General features: G+C 41.0%; 1 protein-coding gene and 1 long non-coding RNA gene across 2 annotated transcripts in view; one reads left to right on the top strand and one right to left on the bottom strand.

Moving 5' to 3' along the window:
* The window catches only part of LOC136434358 (calcium-dependent secretion activator 1-like), a 119,937-nt gene that overhangs the window by 25,323 nt on the left and 74,649 nt on the right, over window positions 1-19,965 (bottom strand). Inside the window, exons 5-15 of the mRNA XM_066427144.1 lie at window positions 19,619-19,773; window positions 15,677-15,770; window positions 14,743-14,864; window positions 14,256-14,367; window positions 13,747-13,883; window positions 12,043-12,109; window positions 8,143-8,251; window positions 7,392-7,540; window positions 6,868-6,940; window positions 3,901-4,037; window positions 1,620-1,807 (exon numbers count right to left, since the gene is read on the bottom strand). Of these exons, the coding sequence (XP_066283241.1) occupies window positions 1,620-1,807; window positions 3,901-4,037; window positions 6,868-6,940; window positions 7,392-7,540; window positions 8,143-8,251; window positions 12,043-12,109; window positions 13,747-13,883; window positions 14,256-14,367; window positions 14,743-14,864; window positions 15,677-15,770; window positions 19,619-19,773 (1,343 nt within the window). The remainder of the gene's footprint in view (window positions 1-1,619; window positions 1,808-3,900; window positions 4,038-6,867; window positions 6,941-7,391; window positions 7,541-8,142; window positions 8,252-12,042; window positions 12,110-13,746; window positions 13,884-14,255; window positions 14,368-14,742; window positions 14,865-15,676; window positions 15,771-19,618; window positions 19,774-19,965) is intronic.
* LOC136434362 (uncharacterized) overlaps window positions 15,985-19,965 on the top strand; it is a 50,445-nt gene continuing 46,464 nt past the window's right edge. The window contains exon 1 of the long non-coding RNA XR_010755737.1: window positions 15,985-16,052. This is a non-coding gene — a long non-coding RNA (uncharacterized lncRNA). The remainder of the gene's footprint in view (window positions 16,053-19,965) is intronic.

The raw sequence follows: 19,965 nt of genomic DNA on the forward strand, positions 1-19,965 counted from the left end.
ACTGCCATGCTTTTTGCCAAGTAAAATTGGTACGCAATGAGCCTTTCGAGCAATGAGCCTTATCGTGTGGCCTACACTGATGAGCCTTCAGAGTGAGCGATGAGGCAGTCTTCTGGCTTTATCTCTGACAAGAATCTGACTGAATTTACACCATAAAACATGGTTTACAAAGATACAGACTACTCAGATTCTATTTTCATGACGATCTTCCATTACACCATCCAAGAAGCTATAAAATACATTTGTGTGTCCTCTGCACAGAGCCAGGAGAGTGAGTGATGAGGCAGTCTACTGCCTTATCTGAGGCTGCTTGACAAATAACTCTGTTTAAGGAGAAGCAATCTGGTGTTGCCGTGAAAGACGATGTGTCAGATGTGAGCACAAAGTGCTTCTGTCACGGGAGAGATGTGAGTGATTGCACCGTTTAAGGGAAGTTTGTAGCAGGCGGAAATGGCCTTTTGGGTTAGTTGAGAGGGCCTGTTTCATCAGGTTCTAAAAAGAAAATGCACAAAGACCTTCATCCAGCTAGCGATCTTTCTGGAAATGTCAACTGAAGAATCTATTATGGAAGCTTCATTGTATCAAAACTCTGCTGGGAGTGATGGCACAGCTTAGGGGAAATCTGGAGCAGGCGGAAATGGCCTTTTGCTTAGTTGAGGGGGCTTGTTACCCGGGTGGTTCCAAAGCACAGAAACTGCAAAAACACCGTCATCCAGCTATTGACCATATTTCTGGAAATGTCAGGAATCTGTTATGGGAGCTTCATTGTAAGATAGCTGTGATGGGAGTGATGGCACCGTTTAGGGTACGTTTGTAGCAGGCGTAAATGGCCTTTTGCTTAGTTTAAGGGGCTTGTTTCTTCAAGGTTCCAAAGCACAGAAACTGCACAAAGACCTTCATCCAGTCATAGCGATATTTCTGGAAATGTCAGGAATCTGTTGTGGAAGCTTCATTGTATAGAAGCAATGCTGTGAATGATGGCACAGTTTAGGGGAAATCTGGAGCAGGCGGAAACGGCCTTTTGGTTAGTTGAGGAGGATTGTTTGCTGATGCAAAGCACAGAAACTGCACAAACACCGTCATCCAGCTAGCGATCTTTCTGGAAATGTCAGGAATCTGTTTCTTTGTACGAAAACTGAGTGATGGCATAGTTAAAGGGAAGTTTGAGACAGGTGGAAATGGCCATTTGCTTAGCAGGGCTTTAAAAGCTCACTCACAGAGTGCACCTCATTTTTTACTGTGGGCGGACCGGTGCACCACTATATTTGGGCAGTGTTACATCTGAAAAGGTAGTATTGAAGACTAGAATACACATGCTATTCTTGACATCAAGGTGTCAGAAAAAATAATGAAACCTCTGTTGTATTTCTTGTTTAAGATTTTAAAGTGACAACGATTCTAAAGTCAGTGCGACCATGCACGTGCAGCGCTCAGAAGGCGAAGCTTCTAGCTGTAGTGCACGAGGAGGATTCAACCATGGTTAACTGCTTGCTTTATTCTGTCTGACCTTTGCCTCCTCCCTCATTATCTCAATGAAAAGAGCCTGCAGGCTGATTTGAGCTTCTCATGAATAAAGAACAAAAACATGTTCAAACAAACAAACAAACAATGACACTGACCTGTTCCCATGCACGTGCGACGCGCAGAAGGCGAAGCTGTAGTGCATGAGGGTGGGGTCGATCATGGTCCCGTTCTCTGCCCTCCCCAGGAGGTCGTTCAGGTAGCAGAGATGGCGGTGGCAGCCTCGCACCCCGTACCGCGCACAGTACTCATCCAGCACGAAAACCTGTCCTGGGCTGAACCAACCCTAAACAAACAAACAAACAAACAATGTCAGCCTCGCACCCCGTACCGAGCACAGTACTCATCCAGCACGAAAACCTGTCCTGGGCTGAACCAACCCTAAACAAACAAACAAACAAACAAGTAAACATTGTCAGCCTCGCACCCCGTACCGAGCACAGTACTCATCCAGCACGAAAACCTGTCCTGGGCTGAACCAACCCTAAACAAACAAACAAACAAGTAAACATTGTCAGCCTTGCACCCCCTACCGAGCACAGTACTCATCCAGCACCAAAACCTGTCCTGGGCTGAACCAACCCTAAACAAACAAACAAACAAGTAAACATTGTCAGCCTCGCACCCCGTACCGCGCACAGTACTCATCCAGCACGAAAACCTGTCCTGGGCTGAACCAACCCTAAACAAACAAACAAACAAGTAAACATTGTCAGCCTTGCACCCCCTACCGAGCACAGTACTCATCCAGCACCAAAACCCGTCCTGGGCTGAACCAACCCTAAACAAACAAACAAACAAGTAAACATTGTCAGCCTTGCACCCCGTACTGCGCACAGTACTCATCCAGCACGAAAACCTGTCCTGGGCTGAACCAACCCTAAACAGACAAACAAACAAACAAACAAGTAAACATTGTCAGCCTTGCACCCCGTACCTCGCACAGTACTCATCCAGTACGAAAACCTGTCCTGGGCTGAACCAACCCTGAATAAACAAACAAACAAGTAAACATTGTCAGCCTTGCACCCTGTACCGCGCACAGTACTCATCCAGTACGAAAACCTGTCCTGGGCTGAACCAACCCTGAATAAACAAACAAACAAGTAAACATTGTCAGCCTCGCACCCCGTACCGCGCACAGTACTCATCCAGCACGAAAACCTGTCCTGGGCTGAACCAACCCTGAATAAACAAACAAACAAACAAGTAAACATTGTCAGCCTTGCACCCCGTACCGAGCACAGTACTCATCCAGCACGAAAACCTGTCCTGGGCTGAACCAACCCTAGATAAACAAACAAACAAGTAAACATTGTCAGCCTCGCACCCCGTACCGAGCACAGTACTCATCCAGCACGAAAACCTGTCCTGGGCTGAACCAACCCTAAACAAACAAATAAACAAACCGCCTGTAAACAAACAGGTAAACAAGGGCACAGTACACCTCTAGTACGAAAACCTGTCCTGGGCTGAACCAACCCTAAACAAACAAACAAACAAGTAAACATTGTCAGCCTCGCACCCCGTACCGAGCGCAGTACTCATCCAGCACGAAAACCTGTCCTGGGCTGAACCAACCCTAAACAAACAAACAAACAAACAAGTAAACATTGGCAGCCTCGCACCCCGTACCGAGCACAGTACTCATCCAGCACGAAAACCTGTCCTGGGCTGAACCAACCCTAAACAAACAAACAAACAAACAAACAAGTAAACATTGTCAGCCTCGCACACCGTACCGAGCACAGTACTCATCCAGCACGAAAACCTGTCCTGGGCTGAACCAACCCTAAACAAACAAACAAACAAGTAAACATCGTCAGCCTTGCACCCCGTACCGAGCACAGTACTCATCCAGTACGAAAACCTGTCCTGGGCTGAACCAACCCTAAACAAACAAGTAAACAAGTGAACAAGGGCACAGTACTCGTCCAGTGCAAAAACCTTTTCTGTGTTGAACCAACCCTAAACACAAAAAAAACAAAACAAGTTAACTAGCCTGTGGTACCGTGTGGTCGAAACTTTGATTTTTTTTTTTCAAACTTTATATCAAAGTGTAAAAAAAAAGGCAGAGAACAAAGGAACGAACGTTACCAAGCATGAGTAGCAGTCACTTAATTTGTGGTACAGTTTGGTTAAAGCTTACTACTGTACTGCAGTGGGTTTTCTCTGAATAGTAACATTACATAACAGTTTGTGAAAAACTTAAGACAAACAACAAAGGAACAAACGTTACCAAGCATGAGTAGGAGTCGTTTAATCTGTGGTCCAGTTTGGTTAAAGCTTACTACTGTTAGCAGTGGTTTTCTCTGAATAGTAACATTATACAACAGTTTGTGAAAAACTTAAGACAAACAACAAAGGAACAAACGTTACCAAGCATGAGTAGGAGTCGTTTAATCTGTGGTCCAGTGTGAGCCTCTGCACCATCTCGAACAGGTCCTGGTGGTCGAACTTGCACGGGTCCGCCTGGATGAACTCATCCATCCCGTGTTTCCGTGCCCGGTCCGCGTCTGCCGGGAACATCCGGTCAAAGGTCGAGGGTCAAGGGTGTCCAGTCAAAGGTCGGGGGTCAAGGGGTGGTGGGGGAGGGGACGAGTGGACAATGGTCAGCAAATAATACCAGGACAGAGATATTCAATATGATATCATCATGCCCTGTTCATAGCCAAGTATCTACCTACATGCATGTAGGATAATTCATATTTTTACTCTATGCAAAAACGAGACGATGTTATACATTCCAGATCAGGGCTGCCTCCATCCCAAGACCAAAATTTGCTTGTTGGGATAGAAAAAAATTCACCCCCATGGAACAAAAAGAGTATGAGCTCCTACACATGAAATTGATGAAACTGCATTTTTGTAAGCTTGAAATGACAAATCTAGCCGTGAAAATTACCACTTACGCTGGAGACAGCCCTTTTCCAGATGTAACAATATACGGTTCTAGATTATTAGCATGCATAGCTACCTTGTCTCTACTGCTATCCATAAAGTAGATTAGTTCTTTAGTATTGTTAGATATTGTTTGATTGTTAGACAAGTTGCAATACACTGTATCTGTTACAGTTGTTGTGCTACCAAGCAATCTATGCTACATGTATATGTCTATCAAGAGTATGGTATAATACATGCTGCTTCAAATCTTACTCTAGGCAATGCAAACTCCAGATAACTTCAAAACTTCTAATATTTCTATGAGTCCTTCAATGGGAGGCTGCACCATCTTAATTACATGGTCTTTGATTCCAATCTTGGAGACTAAAACATGTCAGAAAAAACGGTACCAATGGTCCCAATTCAAGACCAGAATATGTTGATGAAGGTTATAGACATTCTGGTTATGAAATAAGATATGCCAACAATAGTTACTCAAGCAACAAGGCCAGAATAGTTGTGGGGACATTTCTCAAGAGCAAGTAATCAAATTGGTGTGGCCTCTGATACTGTTGATCTAAGTAATATCTAAATATGGTTCAGTTTATCTACGGACACTGAAAAACAGAAGCGTGCAGTGAGCGAAATACCACTACTGATGCCGACATGCTCAAAACCTGTGGAAACTTTGTCTGCACAGTGTAAAACTATCAACCTTTATCACATTTTGATAATGTTTTAAAACATAAATATGCTGCTTTTACTGATTTTCCTTGACTTTGGCTTTCTCTAAATTCTTCTGGAAGCATCTCCCTATGGACAGTGCTCATTGGGATGCCTCCAAATAAATTTGTTTAACCTTCAACCCACAGGTAGCCTTTTGGCATCAAATTTGCTTTAAATTTGGCTATATGATTAGACAGCAGGGAGAAGGTTGAAAGAAACTGTTGTTGTGCCACATTTCTTTTTTTCGAGAAACTGGAGAGTCTAACATTGACACGAATACGTTGACGAAGGTTAGACATCAAGATGATAAGATACGCCAAAATTAGTTACTCAAGCAACTGGATAAAATTTAAAGATTTCATCCAGTTGCTTGAGTAACTATTTTTGGTTTTGTCGTATTGACACAAATGTTCACTTTTTTCTAAGAACTTTTTCCTTGTAAATCTGTCACTGTGCAGACATGTCTCCACCACACGTGCAGGACGGACAATACGAGACATACTCACAGAACCCGCAACACTGAAAAGTGGTCGAAGCCAGGCAAAGATTTCAACGCTAAAAGTCTTCTACATCAGTCCTAGTATATCAATGCTATCCTTAACGCTAATGAAAAAGCACCACTCCATTTGTTACAGCCTGTACATGTGAGGAACTCTTTTGTTACAAGTTTTCCCGCCCTGCGGTGAAAAGGCTTTCAGTTTGAAAACTTTGCCAGGTAAACGAGAAATAGATGACCTTGCACATTCGCAGAGGGAAACATAAAGGGAACAACAGCAAATGTTTGTGTTAGCATTAAGCTTTACGGTGAATACATTCAGTTGTAATTGGGTGAGAACCAAGCCTGGAACCATGCATGTAGGTTTTGCAAGTTTCATGCAATGCAAGCAATGCTACGCATACTCAATTTATGTCGTGCAGAAAGAGATATTCAATTATAACATTTTTTGCCAATCTATGTGGGTAGTGTGCTAGCATTCAGCTAGTGCTAGATTCAATTTCTAAAGGGTGCCAAACAGCTAGTAAGAAAGTCTACCAAACGTCATGCTCTATAGCGGTGCCTCCCTCAAAAGCAAACACTCCATGCAGTAGGTACAGGAAAATTCAGTTATGACAAAGTTCAGAGAAAGTCATGCCTTTAACCCTCAATAAAGATGTGCTCTACAGGGCTCTCAAACATCAAGTGTTGCACTGTTTCAAGCATAATAATGAGTGACATATCTTTGATAATCAAAACATTCCCAGTTGATCAAATATAGAGAGCGCTTTTCAAGTTAAAAGTGTGCAATGTGCTATTTGGAAATGCAACTGTGATACTTTCCAACAATATCAAGAATCTAGCAGCTTTTAGAACTCACATGGTTGCATTTACAAAACAAGGACAGCAATAGCACTGATGACTGACATCTGAATCAAATCATAAATTTTCAAATGTTATTTCTTTTTAATGAAGCTGTCTGAAAACTTTTGGCATTTCAGTATAGAAAATGTCTCTTTGTTTGGATTGAAACTCCTAGAGTTAAAAAAAAGGTAGATAAAGCTGGTTTTCAGCCCAGTGGAGCATCTCCTCTATAGAGGGTACATGCCATCTACATGTACAGAAGAGTCTAGGGCAGAGACATGGTGTGACTTCCCCTCTGCAAACCTGCAAGGTAGTTCGTAAGCGGAAAAACACGGCCAAACACGTGAGACATCCAGCTGGACGCACACCACATAGAGGTAAAAATGGAGGCTGCTTACAGAAGAGCGAAATGTGCCCGTCCAACCCACCTCCCTGAATACGGGAGAGCTGGCCGTTGGACAGCTTCTGGACCTGGAAAATAGAAGTTACAGATTTGTCAACGAAAGGAACACTCAATAAATAGGGAGTAGCAATTTTTCTTTCCACGTTTAAGGACCTTACAAATCGTACTAAAAACATTGACTTATTAATGATGGCAAATTGTGTACTTGTCATTCTAAGTGCAACTTAAATTTACTATTGCAGTTGAAAAATGTCCTTTTGTCCTGCATATTGTATATCTGTACAGTTGATATTCCTTATGCAGTTACATATACAAGGGGTGTCATTTAAATTCCCCATTATTTACATGATATAATGATTAATATTGCCACTATTCCTTAGACATTAGCATATATTATTGATATAAGAATAGACTTCCATATACTAGTAATTTAGAATTTGATACTGTATATTATGTATTGTAAATCTTGTTCAAAGAGAAATAAACTTTTTGTAAAAAAAAAAAAAAAAGGTTCTGGACCTGCGTGGGGGGCACGGGCTTGTGGGACTGGCCCGTGGCGCGATACATGGCCTGGACCCACATCATGCGGTCAGACTCCTCCTCGCCGGCAAATAGAACGCTGTCGCCCTCCCGCACCGCGTTGAAGAAGTGCCTGCCCCCTTCTAAATCTGTGGGAAACAAGTAGAAGGTAAAGCAATTATCTGTGTCTAAATAGCCAGTATAACCACCCTTCAGCATAATACACCTGCTTCGCAGGTACACGGCACAGCAGCAGTTGGTTATATTACACTAAACGATCTGTAATATTTGCATGTATAACTGTAAGTACTGTTTGAAGCCATCTGATGAGGATTGGACCAAGGTGGGTGAGCCCAGCCTAATAAGATGAAATATAACTCTTTTCCAGATAGCAAGTGGTGCGATGTGTCCGTTTTCCTCACTAATCTTTTCAATAAGCATGTTGGTTCTCTGGTGTGCAGAGTTTTAACCCCTGATGCTCCTCCTTACACAGAACAAAGGGCTTAAAGTTCCCTCAAAATAAAAGAAACGAGAACGATATCCCTCTCATCTGTGTCAAAAACACTTGGACTTTGTTTCAGCACCAAGGGCACATAAATGCAAAGGGTCCATACAGTTAAACAGAAGACAACATTGTTTGAGCTAAAAAGAAAGTTCAACAGCTCAAACAACCACCAATTGTTCAGCTCCAGGACAAACAGTCATTAATCAAACATTAAAGTATATGAGAGTTGTGGAGGAAGCCACCCACCATGCACAGGTTCTGTATAGTCGACTGTGTATCCATCCAGCTGCATCATCTCGCTGGGGTCCGCCCTCTTCTCGCGATAGCTGCACATTGCAAAGGTGTACTGGCTCACCTGGTCAAGTGGGGAAAATTTATATATCAATCCAAAGCAATTATTATTGTTCACAAAGCTGCGGTGCAAGATGAGCCAGTCATTATTGCCCTAAAGAAGATGTCTGTTCTGAACCCTCATCTAATCTATCAATCCCTATCAATCCCTTGGTCCAACTATTTGACTGTTGGGGCACCACAGAAGATCTGGCAACCACTTTTCTCTACCCTTCTTTTTTTCTGTTCTTAATATTTACTTAGTGTCATGCCTGTCCATTCTCCGATATCATCCTTCCATCCTTTCCGCTGTTCTGAATTGTTATATCTTAACACCGTCAGTTTTTACAGATCCCTTAACTTCAGGAAGCAGGAAAGTCCCCTAATCCGAGCAGCCCCCATCATGACGAGCCCTTTCATCTTCCCTCCTGATGCCTGCCAATGTTACAACTCCTTATAAACAACATCAGCTCCAGAGTTTCAGCACAAAGGACAGGAACCAGTGTACCTGTACCTAAAATTTGATTAGGTACACAGCTACTGTCACGACGAGGCCCTCCTGATGGCTGCCTGCCACGTTTACCTGCCTGGGCAAAGCTTATCTATCCTGACTTAGATCCTTTAATCCCCGTACAGGGAAAGGGTGAAGGCTGGGGATTAGCCACCTACCCGCGCGGGGCGGAGAGAATATGGAGGGATTAGACACGCCACATCTTCGGTCAGGACGACATCTGAGCACCACTTGGAGACTTACTGATCGAGTGATCACAAATTCTTAGTCCATGGGCAAGATTCAAAGGTGAGTCTGGGACTTTAAGATGATTTTTGAGATGGAGGGAAACACTTAAGACGTGCTGAGATGCAAGAAAAGCATATAATGTTCCTTCCAGACCTATAGCATGTTTGAGCACTATTTTGAGTATTCTCAGGTGATTATAAAGTCTTGGTCGATGAGAAAAATCTGAAGATCCTTCCGGGACTTCAAGATGTTTTCTTAATGCAAGAAAACCCCTTAATGTTCACGTTTGAGAACTATTTTGAGTCTTTCTTCTCAGGTGATCACCAAGTCTTGGTCAATGAGAACAACCTGAAGACAGCTTCGGGACTTCAAGATGGCTTTTGAGAGGCAAGAGAGACACTTAATGTCCCGTCAAGCCTAAAACATGTTTGAGTACCATTCTGGGTCTTACTTCTCAGGTCTTTGTCCATGAGCAAAATGTCAAGACGATTCTGGGACTACAAAATGGCTTTTAAGATACACTAAATACTCCTTTGGGGCATCTTACACATCTAAGTATCATTTTGAGTCTTTCTGCTGAGGTCAGCGTCCAAGGATAAAACTTTTTTACTTCGTTTTTTGATAATCAAGAAAGCACCAAATGGGGCCTGGAACATGTCAGTGTCTTTCAGCTCAGATGATGATAAAACTGAGGTCCATGAAGAAATGTGAAGACAATTCTGGGACAAGAAGACTTTTGAAATGCAGTCTTAATCCTCTTCTGGTGCCTACAACATGTTTGAATACCATTTTGAGTCTGAGGTGATACAGGTAACAATGTCAGGGTCCATTAGCAAAACTCTGGGATGCTTAGATGACAATTCTGGGACTTCAAGAAGAGTTTTGAGATTAAAAAAAAGCACTCAATCTTCCTGTGGTGACTACAACATCTTTGAGTGCCATTATGAGTCTGAGGTGATGACAGTGTCATGGTCCATTAACAAAACTCTTGATACAAATCTGGGATCCTTAGATGATTGTTTTGAGCCCCTAAATATTCCTTTTGGGCCAAGCATGTCTGAGTAAGGCTCTGAGTCTTTCAGCGCAGGTGAGATGAAATGTTCATGAAGGAAATTTGAAGACAATTCTGGGACTTAAAGAAAACACAAGATACTCTCCTGGTGTTTAGAACGTGTTTGAGTACCAGCTTGGGACGTTCTGCCGGGTACTTATAGGGCAGCAGGGTCAATAAAACAAATGTTTAAGACAACTCTGGGACTCTGAGATGAATCTTAAGACGTATGAAAAGCACCAATTGCTCCGTTGAGGCTATAAAATGTTTTATTCCTGTGAAACAACAGGGGACGTCTATAAACCATTGTGACATGGGCCATTGATCATGAGATGATCCGGCATACATAAAGCATTGGATTTAATGTTGGAGTATCAGTTTGAGTTTTCTTTTAGGGTGATTACAAAGATATAGGACCAATGAAATAAGTTTGACGACAATTCTGAGACTTGATTTGAGAGACATTTGAGAAGCATTAATTTCACCTTTTGCATCTTAAATATGCCACCTTAAAATTCTAAGCAAGTTGCCAACAACTTCTAGGACAATTCTTGGATGTTTGAAAAGCACTGATTGCTATAAACTGCTGTAAAAAGTTCACAACAGGTATCTCTAAAACTCCCGTGTGGCATGGGGATGCATCATACATATAAAGCACTGGATTTAATGTTTGAGTATCACTTTGGGTCCTTTCTTCTGGGATAATTACAAAGTTAGAACCAATGAAACAAGTTGTAGAGACAATTATGCTACTCTTGGATTATTTGAGAGACATTTGAGAAGCGCTAATTACTCAATTGGAGTCTTTGAAATACTGTAAATGGTGACATTTTTTTGGGTGGCTTAATTATTGCAATTTTAGCAATGAGCTCTTTACACGAACGCAAAATCACAGAAAAAAAACGCTTGTTCTGTGTTCTGCCCACCTAACGTTACCAACCTGCTTCAATCACAAGCTAAAAACCACTGCAAACACTCCATTTTCTCCCCACAACGAAATCAAAGGCATTTATTACAGTGCTTGAGAACTACCTTGAATTCTAAGCTGGTTGCCAACAGTTCTGGGACACATGAAAAGCGCTAAATGCTCCATCGAGGCCATAAAATGTTTCAGGTCCATAAAAAAAGGGAGTGTATCTGTAAACCTTCATCATGGCATGGGCCATTGATCATGTGGCTTCTATCTGCCTACCTCCTTGTTTCGACCATGAACTAAAAAAACGTGGTGACTACAAACACTCAATTTTCTCTCAACTGCAAAATCAAAAGGACTGTTTCAAAATCTTATCCAGTTGCTTGAGTAATTATTTTTGGCGTAAAATCAAAAGGCATTTATAGCACTTGAGAACCACCTTGAAAGCTAAGCCGGTTGCCAAGAAAACCTTAGACAATTCTGGGACACGAAAAAAGCACAAAACGCTCCTTATAAACATTTTCATTCCTGCAAATTCCTCCAGACTCGGCCTGCCACATCGACTTTGATTTACGGTATATGAGTTGGATTTGACGCTCGATTGTGAATATATTCAATTTGTTATTTCGGGTTACTTTTTGTTCATTAGTTTATCTTATTCCTTCGTTTATGTTTTTCAGTCTGTGTATGCTATTCTGTACAGGGCACATTTAAACCTTCATCATAAAATGCATGGACCATTGATGAAGTGGTGATTGAGCACACCTACAACATACAAACCTAGTGATTTAGGCATGCTACAGTACATTACACAACCAGAACACTACATTGTGTCCATGCACAGATTAGATACTAAGTATAATACTCGTAGTATAATGTGCATCATCACAAATGTGGGGGGAAACAGTGGGGAGGGCATGGCGCCAATAAGAGGGGGCATGGTTGCAGACTGTATGCCAACACAGCGTGGAACTTCTGAAGTGAAGCCATAAAAAATGCACTGGTGGAAAACTAAGGTCTAGGAGGTCTCCTTACAACACTGTACATGTATCTATAGGCTATATGTTACGGTACATTACACAACCAGGACACTACATCGTGCCCACTCCTTACCTGGACCAGTACAAAGTATCTCTTCTTCCACTTCTTCCACACTGTCTTGCCTAATGCATAGAGGTACCTGCAAGAAACAAGTTGCAATTTCTAATAAAGAATAAGGCCACACCAATTCAATTTCTTGGTTAACGGATTTTAATTTTTTTTTAAATTTAAATTAAAAAAATTCATGAAAACAGAAGGCTGGGCCAGCCTTCTGTTTTCATGATTTTTATTTCTAAGATTTCTTTTTTTTTAAAACAAAAATCTGTTAACCAAGAAATTAGATTGGTGTGGTCTAAAGAATGAAGACACAAGTTTGCAGGTAACAACAACATGAAATATCTATTCAGATTTCTGGTATAAAACCTGGTTCTCCCAGTTCCTTTCCTTTAGTCACAGACAAAAGATAGTGGATGCTGTCTGAAACGTCTATTTCAAAATCTTGCTGCTTGAGTAACTATTTTTGGCGTATCGTATAACCTGAAGGTCTACCCTTCATCTATGTACTTAGAACAACATAGTTTGTCTAAGACACAAACCAGGGCTGCCTCCAACTTTAATTTTCTTTTCTGTCCCACTCATTGTTTGGAAGCCCATGTTATTAATTTTCAATGTTAAATCTGTCATTTTAAGCTCATGAAAACACATTTTAATCAATTTCATGTAATGAATCTAAAGATTATGTGGACGAATGCTGTGCAATTTTTGTCATTTCCAACCAGCAAGCTTCCGTCCTGGGATGGAGAGGTGGTCCTGAAGACAGCCCTGACGCAGTTCAAGACATTATGATCACAAAATAAGAGACAATTAGAAAAATGTCTGCTACATAAAAAAAAAACAGCCATTGCAAGGACAAACTTAGACTGAGGAGCCAGATCCAGATATGTTCTTCTTGCTGTTGGCAAAATCATTTTGAACATATGGCTCATAAAGATAAGGGTACATATAATATTCATTGCAGTTATCGATTCTCCTTCTTGGCATCATTCTGAAACTGTTGCCCTGCAGGGATTGAAATACACACAGGTGCACACAACTTACCAGCTATAAACAAGCTTTACCTGCACCACTTATTTCAATCTGTTTTAGTCCATCGAAAATACTGTTTTAAATCTCTTCGTGCATTTTGAATCTTGTTATCTGGCTATTGCATATTCTAGGTTAAATTAAGGTTTGTTTGTTTGTTCATTGTGTTCAAGTGGGGTCCTGTGGCGTAACGGCAGGATTTCCGACTCAGAACCAAGGGGTTCCGGGTTCGAATCTCCTGCTGCCACCGATCTTGTGCCTTTGGGAAAAAAGGTACTTAACACGATTTTCCCCACTCCACCCAAGTGTAAAAATCGGGTACATTATATGTGTGGGTCACGACATCAGCAATAGCTGCCTGTGTCCCACGTGTTTTGCAGTGTTGCAATTCCAATAAATCCAAATCCAAATTCATTTGTTTGTTCCTTCATCTGCTCTACTTTAAGATGCTACAATGCAAAATGGACCTCCATGGGCTGCATGTCACCCAAGTGTTGTGGGCTGATTTTGAGACTGACCATTGCAGGTTAGGTGCAAGAAGGCATCAGAAATACCTGCACAATTTTGACTAAAATATACACTAACTTGCATATGCAGGTGGTATCTCGAGCCCTGCATTAGGAATTTACACTATATTTCCTGAGCTTCATCAGAGACTTACCAAATAAACGACAACCAGGCATCTGCACTTACCCACAATGCTTCATGTTCTGTGGCTTGTCCATTCTGACGGCCATTTTGACCTTGATTTCATTTGGAACGCCCTTGGCGGGATTCATAGTGTGCCATTCTGGGTGCTTGGGGCTGGTTGCTGTCGGTTTACATACAACCTGGACAGATGAGAGAATGTAAAAAGTGCTAAAGTTAACAAACTTTGTAACGTTAGTAGTTGCTTCTTTGGAATATATTAAATTTTGTAATGTTGATGAAAATATTTGACATCCAAAACTTAGCCATGCTGCCTGAAAGTTTAAGTGTAATGACATTACACTTAAACTAATGTTTTGTAACATTTGCTAATGAATGAATAGATAAATAAATCTATATAACGTTAAGTTTAAGTTTCTGCAATTATAAGGGTACAATAATAATAAGGGTAAAAAAAATACCACATTGCACCAGTGTCAGTTGTCAGAAAACTGCTGCATTTTGATGAATGACCGGGTTACGGAAGAGCAAATCTTGAAGAAAATCATCCTTACCCTCCCCAGCTCCTTGTCCTCTAAACTAAGCATCCCCGTGCTTTCAGTGTACAGTTTGACCTTGACTACGGGTAGTGGATGTGTGGTGGTGAAGTCACCTTGAGTGTCCCACCTGTGGAAAAAAAGAACATGTCCTCTCATTTCAAAATGGCTGCCGATCTCTCAAACGACTTACACAAACACTAAAGGGTGTGGAGATTAGTTATTTTATTAGATTTATTCGTATGATTTCAAAACATTGTTCTGCACAGTTTTTTATTTGTTTAATTACGTGTACTTATGAAATCTTAGAAATAGTTTACATTGATTGAGAGAACAACAAAGTTTTTTCTTCACAACCAAGTGTTTCTACCTAAGCCAACATTTTTGTGAAAGGACTTTGTTATTCAGTGACTGTCACTGTTCACAAACGTATTAAAACTTTTAGTAACATTACAGCAATGGACATACAAATTACAGCAATGGACATACAACTGCTGCCACCTACATGGGTTTGGATGCCTCTGCCTGATCTGTCTGTAGTTTCTCCCCACCGTCTACCTCCATCGTGCAGTAAACTATTTTGTTGGGGGCCAAAAATTTCAGCCCTCGAACCTCCATCACTACCACCTGCGGATAAGAGAAAGTTTGCTTCCAAGTTAAGGCCCAAAGGCTAATTGCAAATACAATTTGATACAAACATAGGAGCCACCACGGCTGTCTCTAGCTTTAATTTTTTTTCCATCCCACTCATTGTTTGGGAGCCGATTTTTAAAATTTTCATTGTTGCATTTGTCATTTTAAGATTAAAAAATACATTTTCATGAAGTTTTTGGGGGACCGAAGGGGTTGAATTTTTTTCTGTCCCAACAAGCAAATTTCCGTTCCGCAACGGAAGGATGGGTCATGGAAACAGCCCTGGGGTGTGTGATAATGGACAGTGATTGACACGGCTGTAACAAGACACTCAAGAAAATGGCTACACATTGTATCTCCATGACTCCTTTTGTTTAAGACTTAATGGAAGACGAAGAGACCCACTTTTTCTAAAATTTGTGGGTTCTGCAATTTCAAGAGGAAAGTGGCTTCCTGTTCATCCATGAATGTGAGAAAGTTGGGATAGGTCTTGGTGACCTCTTTAAACAATGTGGTTCTTTAAGGTTGTTTGGAAGTGATAGGTCATTATTGATCTTAAAGAAGGCGACAGTGGTCATTGAAAAGTTGATCTGTGAATACCTTAGTGTTGGAAGAAAGTTTAGCATTGTATTAACGTGGTTCTTTCTTTGATGAGAAACATCAAAGGGTAAGTAGTAAGATCATCCAGTTTGCCGGTCTAACAAATTTTGATGAAAGTCAAACACAATCCACTGTGCAAAACTGACATTCCTTAAGGGTGAATGACAGAAATACAAGTTTATCTGATCTACATACATGTAACTTACCTCTAGTGTAAATGACAAGACTACGTCTGATTTGGAGAGTGCTGATTCTGTGTCATCTGCAACTTCTAACATGGAGATTGCAGAGTTCTGTGCCCTGTGAGAATTTAAAAACAAGATTCAAGATTTTCAAGGCATGCAACAAAACCATGAAATAGAGTGCGGGAATAAGCAATGTCCTTGGTTATTTGTGTAGCCAATTATCACATTGGCATAACCTGAATAGGGTATACATCAATGCAGAAAAGAAACAAATGCTGTGTAATTCAAATTTTACGTGTTCAACTTTTACAGGCATGTAGTAGAAGTGATCTCCCGAAAATAATTTCATCAGTTTGGTAGAACATAGGATATTTGGAGTTTCTTTTAGCACAACCAGGTAATCTCACCTGCTGACGTTTCTCATTGTAATCTTATGAATAGTTTGAGGATGAAGAAAACTCGCTATCGATATATATGTGCCACAAGGGAATGAAATCCATGTAATGCATAAGGCCAGTTAAACTCAGCTATAACACAGCACTTCATAACAATCTGCATTTGTGTACTTTCCTCTAACTTTAAATCTGACGTGTCACATATCGCGTAATTAATAGGTTACTTAGCGCACATGACACAAGGCAGAGACGATTGCTAAGTTTTGTTATTCATCCGGCTGAACCAGGCAGCCCTATTCCGACTCTTAATAAGCTCGCTGTAATTGCGTTTCCACGATTAATTGTCAGCTCGCATTACAGGCTTGTCATAAAGGTGTCCATGTTCCGCGGTAATTAATGTCGTACCGTACAGTACAATAGCTGCAATGATGTATGCAGACTCCCCGACTCCACTGGCAAATACTGTAAATGCAGAAATGTTCACGGTGGTTTCATTAAATCACCGCAAAAGTAGTTCCATTGTGTGTCTGTAGCGCTACTATTGTTTCAAGCGCAAACTCAAAACCGCCGTGAACACTTCATTTTATCCCTACCGTGAAATTAAATCCCCATGAACATTTATGAATTTACAGTTACCTTTTACCAGGCCACACCAGTTCACTTCTTTGTTTCTCTGACATTTCAAAGTTAAGTTAAAGCAACAGGTGGCGTTGTGTTGGCGTAATGGTTAGGGATGTTTGGCCGAGAGCGCAGAGGTCCAGGGTTTGATTCCCCTCACAGGCCACTGATATTGTGCACTTGGGAAAAGTACTAACACAACTTTCTTCACTCCACCCAGGTTGGATACCTGACTTTGGTTGGGGAGGTAAAGGGCGATAGAAGGAGAGGGTTGGGCTCCGCCTTCAAATACCATGCCTTAGACACAGTGGATAACAACCAATCCTCCCCTACAGCCTCAAAAAGGCTACATTGTATGGGAATACCTTTAGCTTTTCCTTTAAAGCAAGAGGTCAGGATGAAAACAGAGGGCTGGGAGGAAAGTTTGAATGTGATCATATTCAAGCCTTGACACTGTGAGTACCACGGTACAGACCTTCCCTTTGGACTGTTTTTATGTTGATTTTCGAGTTCAACATTAGTCTCTGACAACAAACAAACCAAAGCAGTCTGACCTAACTAACAGAGCGACCCTAAAGTGCAGGTTTAACATTAAGATCAATATAAAGACATTATTTGTCTGAGGGCAAAGTTTGTACTTTGGCTGACATAGTGTGAATATACATGTAGTCAAATGTAATTTTTTCTCAAAGCTCTTTGTTTTCATCTGGACATCTTGCTAACTTTCTTCGAAATCTTGAATTTCTGAGAACCAATGAGATGGATTGGTATGGCCTTACAGTACAATAGCTGTGGTGACGCCAGCAGACTTTCTGACTCCAGTCTGAAATACCATAAATAATCATAATACCTCCACAGAACAGCTTATGCTTTTATCGATGTTAGTTGGCTAGATTGGAAGCAGGGGCATGGAAAGTTTTGTTTGCATATTGATTTTAAAGCTTTATGGGGTGCTAGAAAGACTGTTCAATGTAATTGCTAAAAATCATTAGAACTTCGGAGTACAGGCTAAGTTTTTTCGATTCCTGGAGTACAGGCTAATTTTTTCAATTCATGGAAAGCTTTTGTTTGCATATTGATTTTATACTTTTATGGGGTGCTAGAAAGACTGTAATTGCTAAAAATCATTAAAACTTCTTAACTTAGGCTAATATTTTATGATTCCTGGCCTTTTCTGGATAGATGTTGTGTCCTTGGGAAAGGCAGTTTACACGAATGTCCTCACTCCACCCAGGTGTACCTGACTTTGATTGGGGAGGGAAAAGGCGAATATACAGGAGGTCCATAGCCTACGCTGGTTCACTTGTCTGGAACTCACTACCTCAGGACGCTAGGGCAGCAACTTCTCTTTCAACCTTCAAAAGACTATCGCATCAGTAACTGAACGGTTATGGACACAACGATTTGACGAATTATTATTTGTTATCATTGTTTATTCATTACTTATCTACTCTTTGAATTATTGTTGTAATTTTGAGTCACCTTGGTTGACCAAGCATTTTGTTATTTATTGTTATGTTGACCCCTTGACATGCCCTCATCTCGACCTCCTTGAAAAGCGGCCCTGATGGCCGATGGGAGCATTTCGTTCGAGTTTAAATAAAGGCACAAACAAACAAAACAAACAAACAAAAGGCAATGGAAGGAAAGGGTTGGGCTCTGCCTTCCAATACCATGCCATAGACACAGTGGATAACAACCCACTGCCTCTACAGCTTCAAAAATGCCACGGGACTACCTTTATACCTTGCACTGGGATAAGAGCTTATTTAACGTACTTGAGGTGTGACTCTCTCTCTCCTCACAGCACTCCAGGCTTAAAGTCCCATCCAAACAACTATAACCCCAACCATGCAGTAGCATGCAGTTAGGGACTCTGAACACAAATGGGAAGGCCAGGATTCAAACCCAGAACCTTGTGGCTCAGCAGCGGGGCTTACTCTCCGCACGAGAACTCAGCATGTTATTTACGTTGCCATTAACATCACAAAGATTTCCTGAGAAGACGTATCGTGCACCATTGTTGCAAGCCGCCCTTATCCACAGTCCCAGCAGGACTGCTACCATGTGTCTGCTGCAGATAAGGCGGCACTATCTCTAGGTGGCTGGTTCTTGGTTTTAAAAAGGCAATGCTGAGTTGTAAAATCAATGTGAAGTATAAGGGCAACTTGTCTGTACTTTCGGTTGATACAAACAGTTTAAGAATCAAGTTTTCTTTGTTTTTATAAGATGTCCTCTACCTAAAATTTTAGGTAAGAAGTTCTGAGAACAATTTGGAAATTAAGTGGTATAGCCTTAATGACTGGTGGCCAAATAGATACTCCTTTTTCTCTTTGGATACTGTCATTGCCACCGGTAAATGTACTTGGAGATTATAGTATAGTCTCAGCCTACATAAAACTCCATTTTTACAGTTGGCAATTATGTAGGTATTGATTCTGACATATTTTCTGAAAAATAAAAATTACTCTTTCTATCTTTTACATGTGGCAACAGAGGGCTAGCTTAATCAATAAAATGCATAACATCAATATGAATACAATTTCTTTTTATATTCAGTTTTCAACAGTTTTCAGCGACCTTGACCTGACCCCATGTGACCTCTCACCTCTAAAGTCTCTGTATGGAGTACTTGGAGTCTCCTTCCTACTTTTAAATATGAAGAGGCAGCAGAGGAAGAGCTTGAATCAATCAAATATCATAGCATTGATTTGTATACAAAAGTTTTGTCTTTTTGAGCTTTCAACAGTTTCCCACAACCTTGACCATGACCTCTCACCTCTTGAGTCTCTGTATGGAGTACTTTTAGTCTCCCTCCTACTTTTGAATATGAAGAGGCAGCAGAGGAAGAGCTTGAATCAATCAAATATCATAGCATTGATTTGTATACAAAAGTTTTGTCTTTTTGAGCTTTCAAGAGTTTCCCACAACCCTGACCTTGACCTCTCACCTCTTGAGTCTCTGTATGGAGTACTTGGAGTCCTGGTTGCCCCGGGAGACGGGCATGCTCTCCAGGTTGGCCATGAGGAGGTTGATGGAGCTCCTCAGCTCCTCCACGTACATCGTCTCCATCTCCTTCACTACGAACCTGGGAAACTGTCGATTCTGACGGGGAAAAATTAACGAAAAAAATTAGACATTTGTTCAGGCTGAATCTTTAATGCATCATAAAGGGTCTCTGAAAATACAGCATATTGTAGTTTTTTTTTTAAATTTTTGTATACATGTTCATTATATATTTTCTTGAGTATGATCCTTGGAAACTGTCTATTCTGACAAAAAACATTGAGGGAAAAT

Source organism: Branchiostoma lanceolatum, chromosome 5 (assembly GCF_035083965.1).
Source record: "Branchiostoma lanceolatum isolate klBraLanc5 chromosome 5, klBraLanc5.hap2, whole genome shotgun sequence".
In the NCBI taxonomy this organism is placed as follows: Eukaryota; Metazoa; Chordata; class Leptocardii; order Amphioxiformes; family Branchiostomatidae; genus Branchiostoma; species Branchiostoma lanceolatum.